The sequence below is a fragment of the Anser anser genome (assembly GCF_964211835.1).
Source record: "Anser anser genome assembly, chromosome: 3".
In the NCBI taxonomy this organism is placed as follows: domain Eukaryota; kingdom Metazoa; phylum Chordata; class Aves; order Anseriformes; family Anatidae; genus Anser; species Anser anser.
Window position 1 is genome coordinate 62,269,404 of NC_139722.1, and position 22,882 is coordinate 62,292,285.

At 37.4% G+C, this 22,882-nt stretch overlaps 1 protein-coding gene and 1 long non-coding RNA gene across 4 annotated transcripts in view; one reads left to right on the forward strand and one right to left on the reverse strand.

Moving 5' to 3' along the window:
- Positions 1 to 1,954: 1,954 nt before the first annotated feature.
- On the reverse strand, positions 1,955 to 5,899 carry LOC310898151. Its single transcript, XR_014583000.1, has 3 exons — positions 5,669 to 5,899; positions 5,504 to 5,585; positions 1,955 to 3,708 (listed from the first exon to the last, which is right to left on the reverse strand). It is a non-coding gene; the product is annotated as an uncharacterized lncRNA (long non-coding RNA).
- A 6,064-nt stretch (positions 5,900 to 11,963) lies between these two features.
- Positions 11,964 to 22,882, forward strand: part of PDE7B (phosphodiesterase 7B) — a 179,577-nt gene continuing 168,658 nt past the window's right edge. Inside the window, exons 1-2 of one of the 3 annotated variants that reach the window (XM_083831911.1) lie at positions 11,972 to 12,152; positions 12,287 to 12,401. In XM_083831911.1, the coding sequence (XP_083688037.1) occupies positions 12,381 to 12,401 (21 nt within the window). In that variant the 5' untranslated portion in view covers positions 11,972 to 12,152; positions 12,287 to 12,380. Of the gene's footprint in view, positions 12,402 to 22,882 lie in introns of all 3 variants that reach the window. The other 2 variants (XM_083831912.1, XM_083831910.1) reach the window with 2 other exon arrangements.

Sequence of the window (22,882 nt, forward strand, 5' to 3'; positions counted from 1 at the left end):
CACACAAGCCAGATTTCTCTTCCTCCGCCTACTGATTGCTCTGCTTGCTCCTCTTCTTTTAGTCTGTTTACTACCAGAAGCAATGACACTTCATTTCCTAGAACAGCAAATATACCAAAGACTCATTGTATATAATTCAGCTGAAAAGTTCAAGTACAAAACATGAACATAACATCTGATACAGAAATGGTGGCAAACCTGAATAGGTTCTTCTGCTTCTATAGGTCTTTAGTGGGGTAGAGATGAATGACATACAGCAAAACTCAGAAATCAGAGTTTCTTCTCTGATACACGCTCATTATTTACAATGTTGTATCCAAGTTCAGCAAGGCAAGTCTCTGAGCTTTTCATGTTTGGGCAGAAGATGCTTTCTCAGGAGATTTCTAATGTTTCCGCCCCCAGTGACAGTGGAAATTCTTTCTCAACTTTTCAGTCCCAACAAATAAAAAACTTACACTGTCTGGTTTTGCTTTTGTGATAAATATATAAGGCCCTGAGTCTGGGTACCTATTTTTTTTTTTGTATCAACCTGATTGTCAACTGTGTTCTCTGGGTATTTTGCCCAGTGCCACTTCTATTCCTTAACAGTAGCTCAAAATAAAATTGTGATTGCTTATTGCCCCTATAAACGTTTATTTGGTAATTACTAATCTAATACAGCAATGAAAACAGAAGTTGTAGGTAAAGACGCATTGTCATAAGAAGTATAACAGCACCTTGTTTTAAAGAATTGCTCCTTCAGTTACTGTCAAACATTTTTAAAGGGAGTTTAATTTTGAACTAATTCTCTTTAAACACACGCTAACTTTGTAGTAGATTATTCTGTCCTCCTGTGACCTTGAAATTCCAGAGATGGGATGGTGTAGCTGATGGTAAAACAAAAACAATGTTTCCAGCAGGCAAGTAGCCCAGATGAAAAGGAGTAGGTAATTTTATCTGTGCCTGACATATTTGTTCTCTCTTTGGAGTACATAAAGATCCCTTGGATTTTATAATGGTGAATACTGTCATTTTGAACAAGAGTAAGAAATCCATTGGTGTATGTGTTTGTGTGTTTGTGAGTGTACAGAAGAACAGTCCAGAGAAGATTTGTGTGTAGGTAGGAAAGTCTATGTTGGGACTTCAAAGAATAAAATCACTGTTCGTGTTAGGAAATCAGCCAAACTCATTAGACCAAAGTGTGTTTCACAGTCCTGACCAGATGACTAGATATCGCATGTATGAGAGAGGTCTGTAATGGTGCTGTTGTTTTAACCAGGCATTGGCTATCAAATCTCTCTTGATCCTTACTGTGTAGCTGAGTTAATCTCTGAGCATTTTTGAGCTCATCTCCTTCTGTGTGGCAGTGCAGGCCATGTGCTCGCTTTTGCCCTTGATCTGGGTCATGTTTAGCCTGTTTACGTATCTCATGTGTGAGATATTTTGCTTTTAGGATTAAAAATTAGGCAGACGGAGAAGATTTAGGACTACACACAAAAATGTATCTCTTCTCCTTAATGCTTGTTCTTTCTCAAATTGCTTCTCTTTACTACTCATTTTTGCTTTTTAGTAGCTTCCATTTATGTCAAATTTTCCCGTATTACAGGGAAAAACTTGCTTTGTTTCACTATACTAGGTGATCCTACTCATCACATTAAAAAAAAAAAAAAAATCACTTAGAAAAATATCTTAAGGGGCAATTGCAGTAGTTCTCGTGACCAGTGTTCTTTAAACATTGCAGTTTCAATTCCTAGCATTTTGATTCCATGTTTTCATTTAGCAGCACAATAACTTGGAGTTTCAGATGCAAACCAAATCATAGGAGGAGAGGATATGTATCCATACCTCTTAATTGCATAGAAATGAAATTGCTTTAAACAAACTTTATTTAGCTATTCTTTTAATGTGTTTTTATTAATCTTAAGGATATGGATTCAATTCCCTAGTTTGTCTTGATTTCTGTTCCTAACAGATACTCCTGGATTATAATCAGAACAATGTATTTCCATGAGTTTAGCAAACCTTGTGACTCTGAAGAGGAAACTCAGACAGTACAACAATGACAGACAAATCAAAAAGAGCTGCATTATACGTACCTTGCCATTGCAAGAATCTGGGAAGGGGACTGCATACTTTAAAGGCATAAAGCTGGGATACCAAGCATCTGTTTTGTGGGCTGGATCTACAGAGGTCACAGGGAAAGTTGTCTGCTCACAAAACAAAAATGTGTGTGCAAGAAGAGGGTGAGTCAGAAGCAGTAACAGGGAATATTAACTGAGGTCCTATTTTATGTCATTAAAAATCAGCCTAAATCAACATAAAGCAGAGTTTTACTCCAAACTCCAGAAGGCCTTGGTAACTATGTCCTATCTTTAATGTAGTTCAGTGGCTAGGTGCCATATTAAGTTCATAATTATTGATCTGCTAAGAAATGTCTTAATGTTTATTAACTAACTAATGTTAGTTAATAGAAATATTCATAATGTCAGATCTGATGTGTTACTGTAGGAAGAGTTTTTCTACCCTATTTGTGTATTTTTTTTTCATCAGAGATTTTCAATGAAAGTATAATATACTGCATATAGCCCTGAAGAAAATATATTTATTAAGCTATTTCTTACAGCTAATGTCAAATACTGCCTTTAAAATATTGGAGCTTACTTTTCAAATGTCCTACCAAAATTATCCACTTATAACTTTTCTACATGAAAAAATGGAAAAGCTGATTCCTAAAATTTATAGGATTTTATAGGAAAGGAACCAACTTCTCAAATTATCATTTACATTTGTGCTTTCAAGTTTGCAATATATGTGTAAATAAGATAGTATTAAACATAAACAAAATAGAAGGATTAGATAAGTTAATCGGTGCCTACAGAAGACCAGTGACACATTAAAACAAGTATTTCTATATGCAATGTTACCTGCAGCGTTCAATTAAGTCCTTACATTTGAAAATATGTCTTGCTGTACTGTTTATAATAATATCATAAATGTCTTCTAAACTGTATTCAAATGTTTAAAGGACGTGAGAAACCATTTAACCTTAATCATGGAGAGTTTATGATAGGCTGTATTGCGGTCCTTTTGTTAGATTTCTCAGAACTGAAACATTTCTCACATTTGTTCTACTGGAAGACACTCCTATTGACTTGCTACGTGCATTGGGACATATTACATTGGAGATGACAATCTGAGGAATCCATTTATTAATCTTACGAAAGTTATGGGACTGAGAAATATAATCTCAGATGGATTTCTTTGTTGGATATTAATTTACACAAGTCTGTGAATTTATCTGTCAGCCAAGAGCTCATAATATCAGATAGCATTGTGTTATTAGAAGAGAGAAAAGCAAAATACTTCCTGAAATCAAAATTCAACAGTTAATGAAAACAACATACAGGACTCCAGGGTACAGGATGGAAGGTGCTACCAAAGTTGTTTCACTACAGTCACCAGCAAAAAGATACCTCTAAGAAAAGCTGGATGATATAGATTCCTTCAGTAGATTCCCAAATTAACTTTTCATGACAGAATGTCTGATATGAGATGATATAAGGAAGGGCAGTAAAAGAGAGCTCTTTTCTTCCACAGCATTTTCTCCACAATTTCCAGTAACCTAGGTTCTTCTATAACCTGAGTTCTGAGTTTTACGTCAACTTAATGTATTCATGCATTGAATAGATGAAGTCAGTCCACATGATGAGATGCTTTTCCTGAAGGTCACTGTTGTCACATCAAAAAAAAAAAAAAAAAAAAAAGAATTATACGTGTAGCAACTCCAAAAATTTCATTAATACAAAGGAGGCAGCCTCCAGCTGGTAGTTAGCACCAGGAGCTAAGATGATCATTACTTCCATCATCCAACTTCATCTGCTGCCTACAGTGCTAAGGGAAAGCTCTGGTCTTGGCTAGTAAAGGCATGGATCTGAGTTGTTTGGAATGAGAGCATTGAAAAAGAAGGAAGGCAGCTGAAAGAAAATCAATGGTTTGTCCTCTGTCACTGTTACCAAGGCAAGTTGCCTCCAAAATGCTACTTCATTCTGTAATTCACAAAACTGCCTATGATTGGCACAACATTGAAGCAACCTGTATTTGTCTTCAGTGGGTCTACCTTTGCAGGAAGACCTGAGCACGTACTTGTTTTGTGTCTTACCTAATGATTTTGTGTGAAGAAAATGTAAACATATGGAATGATTGACACAGCTTTACACTGTTAACACTGAATATATTTCCCATAAATGTATCCTCATAAATTATAGCAGGTATAGTCCACTAATGTGAAAGGACTCACATTGACTTCAGTCTAACAAAGATTTTTGTCCATTATGTATCTTCAACACATTTCAACAGTTTTCAGGACTCTTGCCAACCTAACAGGCCATTAATGTCTTTAACATTTGAATGACTTCATTAGCAATTTCAACTACTTCTTTTTAAAAGTTTATAATTATGATGCCTTTACAGGTTCAAATTGTTTGCATTGAAAAACAACACAAATCACTACTCTTCTTTTAAAGCAACCAATTTATTACTGCAGAAATATTATTGATTCTATATTGCTATATATGCTTTAACTTTGCATATTGTTTTACAAGTTTGTGATGGAAGAGTAATTAGGGATATTTTTTAGTGAAATGCTAAGGAAATGGAATTTTTTGACCCCAGCAATGTCCTTCCTCTTCAGTGAAAGATGTTGTTTTCCTGGCACTTCAGACAGAACAGCAGTGAGACATGCAGTCTGATAGAGATTAACATTGAGATCTTAGACGATCTACTGAGAAATCATGGCTCTTTTGTGTGCCTGTAAGAGAGAATTTGTCCCTGTTGCTTGGCTTGGGAACATTTTTCTCTTCCATCTTTTACCACTTGGCTAATTTTAGTTAATGGGGAAAAAAAAAAAGTTTGGAAGAATTTGGTGAATTATTCAGTATTTGTCAAGAAAACATTTATTTGTGTGTTTATCTGTGTAAAACAATATTTTAGATATTTGGAAAAAAAAAAAAGAGAAGAAGCAGCTTGGGATGGAAATCACCATATAATTATTTTTCCTGCCTCTCCTTACTTGTTGAATATAGAATATAAGACACTCGACTAAACAAAAAAGGATTTTTTTTCTTGCAGTACTTTTTCATTTCCACTGTTTCACATGGTGATACACTAATCTTCCTGACACTGTTTTCGGTATTTCAGTGCAGAATTGCATGTGGTTAGTTTCACTGTTGCTTCAACTATTGCTTTTGGTTTCTCTCTTCTTTCTGAACTGCTTTAAATGCCAGGAACCATGTTAAAGAATTCACTTGCTGAAAAGAAAGAGATGAATTAAAAAATATATATTTGCAAAGATTAGGGTTGGATAAATCTGGGGACATAACAACAACATCAGCAACATTAAAAATGTTTTTGGATGTGCCGGTCTCGCTACGTTTTAAGACTAAAAGCCTTTCCTGGATGTTCTGATTTGAGAGGTAATTTGTGTCACCCACCTATAAGTGAGCAGAAAGCGGTTAAAAGTACTCACCATTGGTGAAAATAAAATGAAGTTTGTCATCTTTCAGGTAAGGAGGAACAGTAAAATTTTCAGCTTTCTGTTTTGAGTTTTCCTGGATTTGAAATCAAATGGTATATTAGGAAGAAGACAAATGTTTTGTATACCCTCTGGTTACTCACACATTTTTTTTCTCACCCTTCTTTTTTGATGCCTGGGAATTCCAAATCAGCTTCGTAGTTCCAGATAGTGAAGCCTATATACAGCATCTACAACAGCAGTACAAACTGTGATGCACTTCTGCCAATATGGCTGTACTCAGACTTTGGGGGATTTACTACCACTGTGCGCTACTGGTCAGGAAGCCTACTGCTACAGGAAGAGAGCAAGTTAGTGGCAGATGTGCTGTGGTCCTTTTTACTGGCAATCCAACTGACACCTTTTGAGACACATGTAAATGTTGTAAAACAGAAACCAGACTACGACTAAACCCTAAATTAGTTTACAGTACTCATGTATGCAGTTATTTTTTAAAGTAATTTAGGAGTTATGTCTGCTGAAAATCAAGGTCCACGCTACATTGCAGATCAGTGCTACAAGTTAATGGAAATTTGAAAGTCTCTTCCTGATGCTTTCATCATCCTATATTATGCTTGTTGAGCTTATTGAAAGCTGTTTATGTGAACTACCCAATGCATAGATTAGAAATTATTTCAACACTTTCACAATAGAATAAAATTCCATTTGATTAGGGATCTTTCCCATCACTAATATCAACGAATAAGTATATAGAAGTAAGTGGAGAGGTTTTCTAAAAATTTAGTCACATTACATAACTCCAAATGTTCTTAGGTTAAAAAAAAAAAATGTTAAAGTTCTGGAACTTTACTCCTTTTCTATAGATTTTAATATACTGGCTCATAAAAATTATAGAGCAGTAATGTGATCTAATAAAACTTTATAAACCACACAAGTAGCCTTTTATCTAGGTACTTTCTCCTTGTTCTTGATAGAAAAATTATCACCAATCATACATAGATAGTCATACCTAATTTGCCTATTATTAGGCGCTTTCACGCCCCCAGATCAGATAGCACTCCCTACTTCACCTACTGTGTAAATTTCTCTCTTCCTTCAGTATGCTGCTTACCTGAATCCTGAGGGTATATGTGCATGGACACCTAAAGCTCTGTATGTGCCTAGTTGTACATTTCTGCCCTCTGAAATAGGAGGCTATTCACAGATCCACAGAGCCGACCCTCTGCCTAAATGCCCTTATGTTCTCCCTTACCAGGGAAATGTCTGAGGCCAGCCCAAATTACCTGGGAATCCACTATAATAGCTGGGCTCAGATCACAACTTTTTTCATAACCACTCCCAAAATGAGATTTTTAGACCCTATTTGAGCTGCAGCAAATGTTATAGGAAAGGAACCATTCTTTCTCCATTGCACTATCCAGGAGAGAGTGATAAAGCTAACAGAAACAAAGTTATATACAGAAAGATATTTTTTTTTTTAATTTGGTGTTTCAGATTAAAGCAGATGTTCAATGGAAAGGAGATTGGAAACTCTGCTAGGGCACAGGGGATAGTTAGAGGGAAGTTATTTGACAGAAACAGCTGAATTTCTAGATCATACTGGAAAAGATTTCTGGCAATAGGTAATTAAGACTAAGGCTAGAAAGTCAGACAGAATAATGTACAGTTGAGTTTGTGGGAGCTGGAGACCATTCCCTTGTTGCTGACACTCAGGAGTGGTGTCATCCTGGTTACAACAGCAGTCAGATGAAGTCAAGCCCAGCCATCTATCATGCACCAACACACCAGCTTTTTGGGTCAGCTAAATGAGTCCTATGGTCTCATCAGCAATCTGTGTCTTCTTTTTGATATGACCCTGCTCAGCAACATCATGCCCTCACTTATCTATATGCTTGTTTGAGATGACCTGCCCCCTGCATTCTGCCTGAGTAATCACAGAAAACCCTGAACCTCAGCTGATCACTAGACTACAGCATCTTCAGACATCAGACTGTCTGAATTCACTGAAAAAAATGCACAGATCCCAGGTGAAGAAGAGAAACATAAGGGAGTCTGTTCCACAGATGTTAAACAAGGGGTGCTCACAGTCTTTCATTCGCTCTGTAACAAGGTTAAAAAGCTAACTGAGGGCATTAATTTGTAAATAAGCAGTCATAGGATGTCCTCTTCTAGTCACTATCGAGCCATTCCATGATTCAGCTAGGAGAAATCTATAAAAGTTTTCTACTGGTAACATACCCAGTGTAGCATATAAACTAACCTGCAAGTGCAGTGTATCTGTCTTCCTAGGGTGGGATAGACATAAACTTTCTTTATGCTACTCTTCCACTGTGGTTGTCCACCCTCTCCTTCCTCTGTTTTCATGACTACAGTAGACTGTGCCTGTACACTATTTCTTCACCATTACTGTCTCACAACAAAGAAAGCTGCAACAGACAAAGGGCATGTTTGATCACAGAGTCTTCAGCCTCTTCAGACTTACTTGTTCATGCCTAAGGAAAAGTAGCAATACCTTTGGGAATTACTATAACATCTACAACCTTGCAATTCAGACCAATTTCAGGACAGCTGAGGCACGTGGAACGGAAGTCAGGCATCAACTCTCTCAGCCATGGCAGCAGGTTACTAAGCATACCTCTTCTTGATGCATGATTCTATGATTCTTCCACTCCTTATTCCCACACTCTAAAACTGCTTAATTCCCTCAGATGTCATTGATAGCAGTATGAAGAGAATATATGGTCCCATGCTCAAGCCCTTCATAAAGATGCCCAAGGTAAAGGAAGGAAGAAAGTGGAAGGCATCTTAGGAAGGAGGCATCTTTGTCCATGCACAGTGCCAGCCATCCTATTCTGTTAAAACACAGTTTTTACTGGCACTTGAATGTATTTATTTTCTTTAGGTTTCATGTAGTATGTCTGTGTATAAGAAGTGTGTTTTGGGTGAGGCAGATTAAGCAGTTTCCTTAATAAACAAGTTCCTTTCTAAAGACCACAATGGGTGGGTGAGTTAGACTGTTGAGGGTTTGAGAAGAGGAATGCTGTCCCATGGTAGGAAATAGCATGTCTTGGTGTGCCACCTATGCTGAGAAGGGAGAATCACTAAAGACCTGTGAAGTGTTTCCAGTGCTAAATCAGGACTATAAAAGGAAGGCAAATAAATTACTTAGTCAAGCAGGATTACCTAGAAAGTCAGGCTCATAAATCTATGGGATTGCCAAATGTACTCTGAACACTTATTATAGAGAGAATGAACCAAGGTGTCTGTGCCTAGCTCAGCTCTTTTTTCAAGAGTTGCATGATTAAAATCTCCCCTTATGGCCAAATTCTGTGCTTCAGACAATCCTGTTAATTGCTAAGAAAAAGTGTTATCCAGTTGGTCTTCCTGGATGTGCTGCAGATCCGCCAACAACGTCTATATTCTTTCCCTTTGTATTATCACTCAGACTTTCAATACGTTTCCTCCTGCATTCTGAATATCTATCTGAGTGAGATGCATGGCATAATCTCCTTCACTTTTTTCCCTCCTTTTGTTCCTGAACAAGTTGTGCTCTTTGATATTAGTATTCCAGTCACATATTCACATGACTGTACCCTATCAAGTTTCTGTTATGTCAATTAAGTTGTAATTTTAATCTTGCATTAAGGTTTCTAGCTCTTTCTATTCATATCAATGCATTTTACATTTATATAGAGACATCTAGGCTGAGCATAAGTTGGTTTGCTTTATTTTTCTTCTTCTTCCTATGACCTTTGATAAAAAATCATAGACTTTCCATTTTTTTGCCTAGGCCTCTGTGTGCCAGGTTTATTTGACAGACATGTCACCTGCCTGTCCAGACAATTTAGTGCTTATCTGATCAGATTAGTAAAGCATTTCTCTCTTTCTTTGTGAGATTGAGCCCATGTCTTCTCAACAGCCCTTCCCATCCTATCATGTAGTTGTGCTGATGAAACCAAGTTCTTCTTTGTAACACTATACACAGACATGCATTCTGTTTTCCATCACTGCATACATGTACACATTTGAAATTGTCTTTCTCTAAGTAGACTGCAATCTTAAGTGCTGCCAGGCTACCTTTTCACCTAAGAAGCAACTACATCACAAAAAACACAGTGGCCACTTTTTGTCAGAGGGCCATATGAGTCCCAGAGGCTGTTAGCCTTTAACTTCCATAGGAGAGAGACAGTATCTGTCTAAGACTTTGTGTAGAGCTTGAATATACCAGGACCCTGACTCAAAAAAACACAGTGTAATATTAATAATAACATTGATGCTAAAATGCAGAAGATAGGAAAAAAAGGGGAGGGGGGATGGGGGGGATTGGAATAGACATTCAGAAATCACCTAGTCTCTATACTTAAAAGTAATACTTAAACCAAAACTGCTTGTGAAAGATGTTTGCTTAACCATACTTTTAAAAATAGCCAGTAATCGGATACTCTGGACTATCACTGCCAATCTATTTCAGTACTGCAGTCTCCTACCTTTAGTTTTTCCCATGTCCAACAACTTCCCTTTGCTGTAGTTTACTTGTTCAAACCACAATGAATAAGGACAAAAAATGATTCCCTTCCTCTTTGCCAATTATCTACTTCTGTACTGGTGACATAAACACAACCAGAACACAGGCCTGGACAGTGGACCCTGATTACCTAAAATGCCTTATTAAAGCCTTAATAGTAATAATAATGCCTTAATGCTTAAAAGTGGGCCCTAACATAATTTTGGCACTCTCCTAAGCAATGCCCAAACACAGTTTGAGACTTACTAGATAGTTACATATATGTTGTCATGAAGCTTCTAAAAGAGATTAAAGGCCAGGTAATGTCTCCAGGCCAAAGAATAAGTACTAATAATATTTATGTTTTTGTTGGTTTTGTTTTTAACTTTAAATAGTTAATAACTATTATCAACCCTCTTTTTTTAGTCTAAGTGATATCAAATCATTCAGATCTGATCATTCTCACTGGAACCATCCCACTGAACTATATCATTTTCAGCTGATGTTTCCAAACTGGTCCCTGAAGTGAAATTCCCAAAGTGCAATACTCAGCTATGCCATCACCGATGCTGACTGAAGTTAAACATGATAATTTTCTTTGTATTACAGATAGTATTGCTATTTATACATTCCAGATTGCTTCATACAGATCTCTAAGTACAGTCAGATGAAGCTAATGAGCTCTAATTGGTTTTGTAAATCTCTAACATATTTAATACTTTTTAACATGTTATGCCAGAATTTACAGCATGACAACCCTTTGCATTTCTGCTGAAACTGATTACATTAGCAGTGATACCACAAGCAGAGATTTCTATGAAAATATCATTAAAAATTTTGACCTCTCCAGTACAAGGTTTGATAGCATCAATTGGTTGTCATGAGTGTATTGTCCTGGAGAAGCTCCTGCTACTTCTACTATTTTTTTTTACCTGTTCTCTCGATCACTGAGAGCTTTTAGTCTACCCACTTTCAAAAAAACTTATATGTATTTTAAAATTAAATGTTAGACTGTTAAGAGTCATTAGGAGTGAACCATGTCTCATAAGCCAATCTCTTTGAAAAGAATCCCTAGGAAAGTAAATCAATAATATTAAAATGATGAAGATAACTAAACTGTTATTGTTACCAACTGATTTCCTGTCAATTATCTTGTGCTGGTATGGCCACTCTTGCCTGTGCTAATTGACCTTGACATGTTGCTTGTTTCTTTCCTTCCATTTCAGCTGTATAGCTTCTCTTCTGACAGTGATACAGTGACACAAGAAGCCAGGCTTTACCATTACCTCTTGCCTTTTGACACAGACTTTGGTGTGCAATAAATCCCCTGGGGTGGTCCACAGCAGGACTGCAAGGAGAGCAGGGCTGGACTGCGACCAGTTGATGGAACGGATGTTTGCCCAGAGCAGCAGACCTTAAGCAGACCATTACTCTGACGTAGTAATGAAAGAAGTTTGCCAATTTGCAATCTAGCTAGTGCTGACTGATAAAGGGATGTGTACTGTAGTCTCAGTCTTATCTCTTTTGCCAGGTTTACACTGGTGTAGCAGCACTGAATTTAGACAAGCAGTTCCTGATTTACTTCAGGGCAAGGGCAGAATCGGGTCTGATTTTGCATCATGATCCATATAGATAACAGGTCTCCCTGGGAAATATATCTTAGGTATATTTAAGAAAACTTCAATTTATATATGTATATTTATAGCCTATCTCCATTTTGTGCAGATATTTTGGATCTTCCTGGTACCTTTCATTATAAAATATTTCTAAGCTAAATCCAGGACAGATAAATTATGACTCTGGCTTCTTTTAGTAGGGTAGCCTGCCTAAATCACTGCCACATTCTTCCCATAGTAGTCGCTTAAAATTAATAGCACATGCAGAGGAAAAACTAAACCCTTTGACGTCACTCTTGAAATGAGGAAACATAAACAGAAAAGGCTTCACTCCAGCGAGCTGACAGTGCCGAAGCGGATTGGTCTGCTTTCCCTTGCCTGTGGCAGTTGACAGCACCTCCCAGCCGTGCACGGCCTTCTGCTTGCTAACACAGCCAGTCTGACTGCAGCAAGCTCAGCTCTATCCCAGCCCTTACACTGGCAGAAAAGTGCACTCTTTTTCTGATTCTTTTTGCTTCTTAAGGTGGTTTTATTGGCTGGGTTGGGGGACTTGGGGAGGTTTTCCTTTCCTTTCCTTTCCTTTCCTTTTCTTTTTTTTTTTTTTTTTTTTTTTTGGTTGCTGTTGTTACTTACTTGTATTCCTAATCCTGGATGCAGTTACTGGATTCTGCAGTACAAGTCTTCATGAACAAGCTGCACCGCTTAGAGATTTCACGGCATTCAAAGGTCACAGAACTGCCACTATGGTTAAATGTCTTGTTTAATGGTTGAGGTATGTACAGCAAATCTAAAAGAGCCAGCATGATGATTTCTGAAGGGGAACTAAAACTGTGAGGGGGAGAGGGAAATAATACTATTATTTATTGGAAAAGATTTTTGCTGATGATTGTTACTACAGCAACCGGATTTTGAATTTCCTCCCTTTTTCTCTTTATTCAAACTAGATGAGAATTTTAACTTATGTCGGTTTAACTGTTTGATGGCAAAAGGAGATTGCAGAGAGAATCTGTTATTGTAGTCCTTTCTGATCCGCTGAGGAAAGTGTGATTGCTTTCTCTATGTGTTTTCCGACTGCTCTATGGAAGGAGAGGATACCTGGGACTTGGTTGGCTTAGATGAAGGCAGAAGAAAGCAGAAACTCATTCGTATCCTGAGGGTGCTGTGAGTTTATCTGAGAGTTAGAGCAGAGAAAGGAGTTTGAAATAAACAGATCAAGCAGGAAAGAAAGTCAGCCTCATATTTAGGAGTACATGTACCACATAATTTTTTCCCTACATGCTTACACTGCTTTACTTGGTTTGGATTCTGAAGTTTAAAATTAAGAAGCTTGAGCTTTGACTTATGAGCAGATCCTCAATGTGAGGGAGGGAGCTGCTCAGCTTATATTAACACCAGTTGTCAGATATCTTTTGCTACTTAACCAGAAAAAAAGTGGAAATTAATTGGAAGTTGAAGTAATGAAGCCTGACGTCTGTTTAACAGCACATAAGTTCAATTCATATTTGAGCTACTGATCTGCCTTGAATGAGTATTGCAGCAGCACAGTGGACAGTGTGTGCTGCAGGAAGCGAAAGCAACTGCTAGCATAAAACTAACATTGTTTTCAGGAGTGTGATTCTAACATACAAGAGGAGGAGCCACTTGTTAGAGCTCGTGTGTGCGTGTGTGTGTGTGTGTGTGTCTGTGAATGATCTTAAAAACAATTTCAGACAACATAGCCAATGTCCATGATTAATTAGATTAAAATACAAGTTTGCTCAGTGACTAGCAATCTTCATATTTTCCCAGTTTGTGAAATGAGACAGCTCTGTTTGAGATGTTACTGTAGATATAAACCCTCTACAATGTGAAAATCCCTTAGTTTAACTTTAAAATTTATACCTGATAAAACTATTCATATAACAAGGAACTGAAAATAAGCATATCTACGTCATGCAAGGCACCTCAAAGGGTTACAAAAATTAGGCATACTAGGCTCAAACATGCTAGCTTAAGGACTGCAAAAATATTAGCTCTGAAATGCAGAGGATGTGATATGTGCTGTGAATGGACAATTGCTATTCTGCAGTGCCTAGTGGGAAAACAAGGACTTTGTGTATTGCAAATGCATAACTGCAGCTCCTCCATTTCCTTTGCTGTATCTTCACTGATGGCTGCAGAAACAAAGAGGCTTGTCACAGATAAAATCTTTAGTGCCACATCTGTTTTGAGGTACTTAAAGACAATTTTTTTTCATGTCATCCAACAAGCCTAAGTCAAGCTTTGTTCGTTGAGCTATTATTCTGTAATCCCTGTGCCATTCTGTCCTCCGCAGCCCTCCCCAAAATCTTATGTGAAATGCCAGCTGTTTTTAAAAACTAAAGCTCTGCTTCTCTAGTTCCAAGTTTATAAAGGTTAATACAGTATTTGTTCAATGATTAATTAGTAAATTTGATCAAAGGGAAGGCTGAATCTAGAGGGACTGTCTTCTGTTCTGCAAAGAACAACCCTATAGCTACATGAAGATATCCAAGTTTCCAAATAACAGTCTGTAAGACATTGGTTTACTCTCACTTCCTAGAATTAAATCATTTACCTTTTTGATAAACAAAATCTTCTTCTGAGAGAAGCTTGGCTTTTAACCTCTGAAATCTGTATTTTGTAGCAACAAATACTGGTGATACAAATAGTAAATATGCCAAGTGGACTGAGGAAATGACACCGCTTTTCTACTTTACTAATGAAAGTTTCTCTGCAGTGCTTTCTCTGAACATTCTCAGTTCAACACCAAGAACAAAATACAATTTAAGTTTGGCCTTTCTGTAGGGGATAAGAAGCTTACTATCATTTGGAGTCATATTGTGTCAAAAAGAGTTTGTATTGCAGAAGTTTCATGCAATACAAATGGCTGCTATCTCTCAGGTTATTTCTGTAGGGTGGACAAGAGTTGTTACCAGTGAAGTTCTAGTGATTCCAGCAGAGTAATGCATATTCTATCGAGTCTAAGTCAGTGTACTGCAGGTCACTTTTAAACTGTGCAATCTTTAATTCTGTAACCTAGTTTATAAATATACCATATAGCAGCAGCTGTTTTCTTCCTTACCTCCCCATTTAACTGCTTTTCCCTTCTGAAACCCAGCTCTCAGTTTGCCCTTACCAGACCTCTAGGTAGGTCTTTGAAGCAGACTGATTTTCCAGTGTCTTCATTACAATTATCAAGTATAATTGAGACTTTCAGTCATATGCAATTCTTCACCCAACGGTTCTTCTACCAATAGCTGAAGCATATTTTAATGAGAAGCCATCTGAAAATTGACATATATATGGTTTTCTTGCAATTTTTCAGTCTCAGAGGAAAAAAATTTCTCTCGTACTGGTATTTTCATTTATAAGAGCTATCTGAAGCAGAAATGTCAGCTACTAACCAAGTCATTGCTAACAAAAGACTAAAGCCTGATGCCTCCTCATTTCATCATATGAAGTGTTTAAAACCTAACTTGTCATTTAATCTCGTAAATATATGGCCAAAAACTCTAGATGCAGTTTGTCTAGCAGAAAAGCAAGTAATTTGGGGCAGCCAGGAAGACATCCCATGTAAATGAGCATTCTTAGCAACTCGCTATTGTTCATCTTTTCTCCATTTTAGTGTTTGAAATTTTACAGCTCACCATGTGTTTGTCACAGGGTGAAAGTGAAAGGGACAGCTGGGGTCTTACCAGCTGCCAGAACAAAATTAAGTGTTTTGTAATGAAATGATGGCTCAGTATTCCTCCTCCCACAACCATATTGGGTGGAAGATGGGTCTCTCTGTGTTAGAATTACAGTATTCATTTTTCTTGTTCCTCAGCCAGAAAACAGGCATACCCCTGCAGGGACATCAGTTTTTACACTTTCAGTCAAATGTTGGCTTTACATTCAGTGTGAAAATGGCACTTTCCAGCCATACGCTTCAGGATGTGGAACTGATGTTATTTAGAGTTTATGCCTGGGGGTCACTGGGACACACAGACATGCAGCCTCTGTATCCATAAGCAATTCAATAGTTCTGATGCTTTTTCTTTCTCTGACTAACATGAGGTGCAGCTATGTAGGCAATGATACAATGATAGCTGTAAAGCCAGGCACCACAAAGGCCCTTATATGCAGTCAGAAAAGGGGGGCTGGTAAACTTATCCTTTGGTTCAGTAAATGAGTGGAAAAGCAAAAAATCTGTCTTCTGATAGTTGCAAGTATTTGACAAGTCTGAAGTATTAACTTTGTGTAAATACTAAGGAGATAGGTTGTATTTGTTCTATTTAAGTAAATTTATTTAATTTATTGAAATTTAAAATGCAAAGTCAACTTCTGAAAGATAATTTAGCAAAAGAATTCTTTTGACATACTGAAAATTGTTTAGAACGTTTTAAAATTGTATTTTTACTACTATACCTACTGCGGCAGCATCCCAATAAAATTGCATTCAAAGCAGTATTTAATCCTTTGAAATTTTCATTTCAGTTTTCCTGTAGCAGACTATGTCGGATTCAGAAGGTACACTGCTAGAGTTCACAATGCTCAGACCTGGGCTTGTTATTATCTGTTTTAACGCCGCCAGTTTTAAAATAGAAAATTAAGAAATCAGAGCCAGATCAGATAGAAGAGAGGGCAGTTCTAGAAGCCAAACTTCAACAACAAATTTCTAAGTGAAAAATTTGGTGCAGGGACAATTCACAAAAAGCAACGATTAAATGATTTAAGCACTTCTTTTGCGGATATTTAATAGTGTGGCATGTGCAGTCCAATGATGTTGTGATTTCAATGCACATTTGTCATTTGTTCTGTTCATAGAAAGTGAAAATTCTATAGCTATTATGTAAACAGTGTTGAACTGTAGAAATTAAATTAATGAAAGGGCCCAACTGAGTTATTTTCTTATTCCATTCTTACTCCCAGTGGAAGTTATGAGTGAGGATGGATGAGAACTGAGTTTAGCTACTTATTTAAGCCACATAGTCTCATGGTGGTATATGATATGCTTCTGCTAGCTTGCTATCCAGCCAAATAAGACATCCAGCTTGCCTGGATGGATAAACATAGCTGATGATCTCTCCCTCTTAGTAGGTGGGGGGTGAGCAGTTAGGATTCTCCCAGCCACATAGAGAGACAAATTTGTTATAGTTTAGGTAAAGAAGACTTGCACGCAGACACAAACAGCAAGATTTATTTTTCTTTGAGTATGTTATATTAGAAATAGGAAACAAATATTTAGCAGAAGATAGTTGCAGAGAGATTTTTTTCTGTAGCTGGTAGGTTTATACTAGTTACCCACAAAAATTCCTGGTATGAGAAAACTCACCAACTAATCTCTCACTGCAGCGTGTGTTAATGCCAGCAGTGTAAGGTTTTTAGAAGAACAGCACAGAATCTCCCATCAAACTAAGTTTAGCTAATTGTCATGGAGGCATAAACACACTTGTGGGGCAACTGTTGTCAGGACCTGTATACCATTCTCTATGTGGTCGTTCAGAGCACAGTTGATGATACTAACCCATCTGGATGTAGCAAAGAGGTTTTGGAAAGGACAAACACTACCTTTCCAAGAATAAACTGGGAGGTAGGCATGTTTTGACTGAGTACACAGCAACTAAGAGATGGCTCAGAGAAATGCACATCTGTAAAAGTGAAATAAAGAAACCTCATGTTTAACTAGAGAACTCCTGAAGGATGATATTGAGCTACCATGTAATTGCTTATTCTGTCTTCGGAAATTACCTGCCATTCCTTTTGAAAGGTCTATACACTGATGTTCTTATTCTCTTTCTCTCTCCCATTCCAACCTTTCTCCCATAGCTCAGGTTTTCCAGTGCTTGTGCAGGCTGGCTAAGCTCTGGGGTTTGCCTTTTTACACTTGCTAATATGGGGTGGCAGAGCTGCCATTAGTGTGCAAGTACTTACCGCTTGGAAAGAGAGATGATGATTCCTAGGTGTTTGTGTGCTTCATTTATTGACATGAAATGTCTTAGTACTTTCCCAGGCATCCAGCTGTCAGCCAGAGCATGTAGACGTTTTCCACTTTATGTATTATAAGCCTGATACAGACTTGAGAGTGCTGCTTAGATAGTCCCAGAGGACAGCATCTGCTTCGTATTTCTGTAGAAGAGCACCACTTTCCAACAGAAACTGAGGGTGTAGCAGTGCTGTGAGCTTCACTATTTATGCAGATGCACACTGAAATACACTAAATTTGGGCACATCTGACGTTTGGTTTCACCTTTCACTCAGTTTGCCACTTATGCTTGGCCTTAAGCCTCTGAGAAGGTTAGGTAGAATAAGGACTGCCTGCATACCAGCCTGTTGGGGTGGATGGGGACAGCTCGCACAGACGTCAAGGGAGGGGTGAAAGCAGATGCATGACATCTTTGTGAAGGTGGGGTCCTCTGCTTTCCATTAGTCTCCTAGCATACTTCTGGCTTTGTGCTAACTGATAACTATATTGAAACAGGATACTGCCCATTTCTGGTTCAAATACTAGGATATGACTTGGCTCTGTCTGACTTATTCATAGGCATCTCGGTTTCACACGCTGCCGTAATATCTGAGTGTCTATTAATAACAATGTTCGAGTGGCATCAGAATGGCCATCATAAATTTAATTAGGCAATGTATCTCCATTTTAATCAATATGGCCATTAGAAGACTGTAAGACAGCCAGGAAAACAATAATTAGTCCTGATTAAGAAAGGAGAATTCGCACACATCAGCAAAGGATAGGAGGGAGCTTTGCCTGCTTGAGGATTTGGAGCACAGTGAGTTTCTTTCTGCTGTAGTAGATCTGGGGACACAGATATTAAAAAGCCCTCTGTCAGTACACTGAAAATGCCCTTACAAAACTAGATGAAGTGGAAAATAATCTACTGTAGAAAGAGAATTATTATACTGAAAGTAATATATTTTCAAATTCTATTATTCTGGTTGTTGAGTGTTTTTGTTTGTTTGTTTGTTTGTTTAAAAAAAAATACATTTTTTTGAACAAACTAGAAGTCCCAGCTGGAAAGATAAAACTGGAATGTATTTATGTACCAAGCAAATTCCTCTGGTTCACAGTTGCTTTGTTTTTGTAGGACTGCTTTAAAAAGCAGAACCACTGAAAGATAAAAAGAAGATTCAAATTGGATTGGAGTGTGAGAGTGTAAAATGGCATGGTTCCACCAAGATTAATAGGACTCCATCAATTTATATCTCTGAAAGATCAGACCCACTGAGCTTTAAGGTCTTATAAACACTCCACTAGCTAGATCAAATTTTAGGCTCATTAGCCTTTATCAGAACCTATTTTATACTACTGTTTTCCACAGCTTCCTCACGGTTGAGGTACTGTCTAGCTGCTTTTGATGGCTCCACAGAAACTGTGATGCATTCTTTTCCTTCCATCACCTCCTTTCTCTCCTCTTTTCTCATGAAAAAAATAAAAAATGTTTACCAGATTTTATCTGAAATCACAACCTCACAGCTAATTTTTAGTTTATGTGGTAGCATCTGCAAAAGTGCATATATTTATAATACAGAGGGGACTGATCTTGCTGCGTTCAGTATAGACCATAATCTACTTCAATGACACAGCTATGTAAGTAATAATTTAAAATGTTGATAAATCGCAGGGAAATGGTAATTTTGCCGAGGGACCAAAACGCACTGATCTGTATCACAAGGTATTTTTCATGTAGCAAGGCTGTAACATCCTGTCTCTTTGAACCATGAAACTATAGCTGTTATAATAATATCCACTGCCAAATATATATCTTCTCTGGTAGCATGGTAACAAAAAGCAATGCAACGTGAGTATGTTGACTGAAGTTCATGCTATATATCATCATCAAAGCTGAGAGGATTGGTCAAGCTTTCAAAACCTTCAGTCCACTCTAGTCTTTAATGAAATGGCCAGGTCTAGAAAACTGCTGTGCACTAGAGCTTTTCTGGGAAGTGTTTTCACCTTCTTCTTCAAAAAGAAGTAGCCAACAACCTGTGGTTAGTGCTCTTAAGAGGATATGGGAGAAAAATATTCAAGTTCCCTCTCTGCTTGTGCTGACTGCCCCAGGGTGGATGGCCACAGCAGTGGCCCTCTGCATTTGTGGGGCCTGGCAGACTCAAACTGCACCTCTTTGCTCCATGCAGAGATGTGGCTTGAAACTGGAGCTTCTCTATTGCAATAGCAGAAGTGAATGAAATTTGTTTCAGACAAGTCTCCACCTGCAGGTCCAGAAACTCTGTCCTGAACCAAAAGACTTTTCTAACTGGTGCTTTGGCCAAATGAGCACCTCCTCGTTGGCTTTCATTCCAGCAAATTGTTGATTTTTAGAGAAAAGCACAGGTGTATTTTGAGGGGGGAAAAAAAAAAAAGAACATCTCACCACTACTGAAAAACTCTGACTTTGCCTGTGAGGACTGAGGGGCACAGGGACTTTAAAAACCCAGTTGCTTGACATGGGTTCCTGTTATCAGGAAGAGGTGACCAAAAACCTTGTTCCAATCCTGTGATCATTTTGAAAAGTCTGCTTAGATCTTTTTATTTTATTGAGCCTGAATTAAAAGTTCTAAAGGTCACTGAAGCCTCTGATTTCTTCAACTTTCAGCAATCCTTTTCACCCTCCTTCCAAAAGGCCTAGTGCTACCTTATTTTTTATTTCAAAAATAAGTGAAAAAGTTAACTACACTTCATGCTTTATTTATTTAATGACTGAAGAGCTTACTTTTTCATGTTAAGATTTCCTTGTAGCAGTTGCAGCTTTTCATCTGTGGAAGAAACTTGTTTTAAAAAGAGGCTTGCACATGCACCACAGATGTATTCTCTTTCTTCTCACCCTTCCCCCAAATGTAGCCCTTTAGGACTTCTGTAGCAGAATAAAGGGGTATGGGATTCCGTTTTTTTTAATGTTTTTATTTTTATTTATTTGCTTTAACACCATAGCAAGCATGATTTTATATCCAATAATGAGAGAAAGGAAGGATTATAATGTTTAAACATGTAGACTGGTCAGAAAACCTCTAGGGGGGGAACCCCATATTCATCTGGACCACCTATTATGCAACGGCAATTCAGTTCCACTGCATTACTATTTTTAATTTGGTTTACTTTAAAAATATGTAAGGCATCACTTGGCTAATCCTTTTGTTTTTTGTTTTTTTTTTTTACTTCTAATCACATTCACTGGTAATGTGAACAAGACTCAGCTGACTTCTATTGTTTTCTAAGTATTAGTACAAACTATTTTTCATATTTCATAAAAGCAAAAAGCAGTTAATGTCAACCTGTGTTTGGCACTGTAGCTTTTTATGATAGCTGATGAAAATTAGTTTGCAAATAAACAATCCATTCTCTAAAAAAAAAAAAAAAAAAAAAAGTTTCAGAAGGTCCAGATGTTTAAAATGTAGAAAACAATTAGCGGAGGGGTTTCAGTGCTTTGCAGACACCCCTTAACTGTCGGCTGTTGACAGTACTTTGACAGTTGACCTTCTTCAGCTCTGATTTTAGGAGAACTTCAAAACCCCTGAGCTACTCAATTTCTAGAGACATTTTCTGGGGAATTATATTAAAGGAGAATGTTCTCCTTTTTACTCTCTTACCCTCATTTTCTGCTGAGAACACTTGTCTAAAAATTACCTTTTCATCACACTGATTTATAGGTTTTGGCATGGGAACTAATGCTGTTTCTCCCAGTAACAGACTGAAAATTAGTCACAATCTGATGTTAACAACTTCTTCATTACCTAAACTGTTTTACACTTTATTAAGTTCAACACAGGCAAATCTAATGCCTTTGAACAAACCATGGAGTTCTTGTCCATGTTGCAAATATATGGGACAATAATTAATTTATAAAGTTACTACTGTAAGTCAGCCTCTGGCAAACTGGAATCTGAATTCTGATACCACTGCATTCTGCAGAGAAGTGCCACTTGAGTGCAGCAGAGAGAAAAAATTGTTTTAGCTAATTTACATTAAAAAGTCAAATATGAATAACCCTGTTGACACAGTTGCTCTAGTGGTTCCTATGGCGAGATAAGATTCAGCAAAGTTTACCCTCACATTTGACATACTACAGATTTTTCTGTACCAGCAACAGATAATCTACACTCTAGATAGTGGTGGTTCTGAGGTATAGGGTAGCTGTAGAGTTCAGTGACCAGGAGGTCAGGAAAAGAATTTGAGAAGAGTCCGTCCATTAGATATTTTTACCAAAATCACCAGTGTTGTGCTTATCAGCTGGTCTTTTAAATTGCCCTCATTGCATTTCAGAGTCAAGAACCTGCACAGGGTGATTGACTTGTGTTCCTTTGCATCTTTTCCATGAATCTCAAGCAGTCCTCCCACAGCCCCATGGGGCTGGAATAGGAACTCATTGGAAAGTTAGTCATGTAAAAGGGATTGGCCATAGTCTTAGCCAAGGCAGTCACGAAATTCAGTCAACCTAAGCTGTGACGTCGTGTACAGTATAAGAAATGTTAAGACATGCTTCATACATGCAATGACATTCGCTGTTCTAAAAGATTCTGGTATAAAAGGATACAATAATGAAAAAAAATAATAATTTAGAAAGGAGGTTTTTCTGAACATTTTTGATGAATACAAAACAAAAAAAAAGCTGTGGGTTGTTTTTGCTTGTTTATTTGTTTTTTGAGAAGCTTTACTATTATTTTAAAACAGTTGCACACTTTCCCTTCAAATGAAGATTACTTTAAGGACCATATTAAAAATGAAATTAATGCTATTTGCCCTTCATTAGAAAGGGCAGAGTTATCTTCCACTCACCTTCTACTCCATAGAACAACTGGAGAATGCCTGCTGGGGCAAACATTTTACATCCACCACTGTTCAGAAATATAAAACAATTTTCTCTAAGTGATGTGAATTTATTTATTTTTTTTGACTTAATGCCATCTTTCCTCTTATGTCCCTCCTTTAGATTACGTTCTCAGTAGCTTTTTCTAAAAACTTACCATTTTTTTTTCTTTTCCTGCTTTTTTCTTTAGGGAGTAAAAAATCAAAATCCAGCAAAATGGGCTTATCTCATTATTTAGTCATTTCTATATTTAAAGGCTAAATAAATAAATTATTTCTAACTAATTTTTAAAAATTGAAATATCAAAGGAAATAGAATATTTTGTCTTCTGATTCAGGAATGTTACATTTACACTGTTCCTCTGAGCTCAGCAGATTACTGCAGGAAGTTGATGCACCATCTTAAGGCAGACTTAGGGCAGGCATAAGGGGAAGGTATTTCCTAGGTTACCATGAAA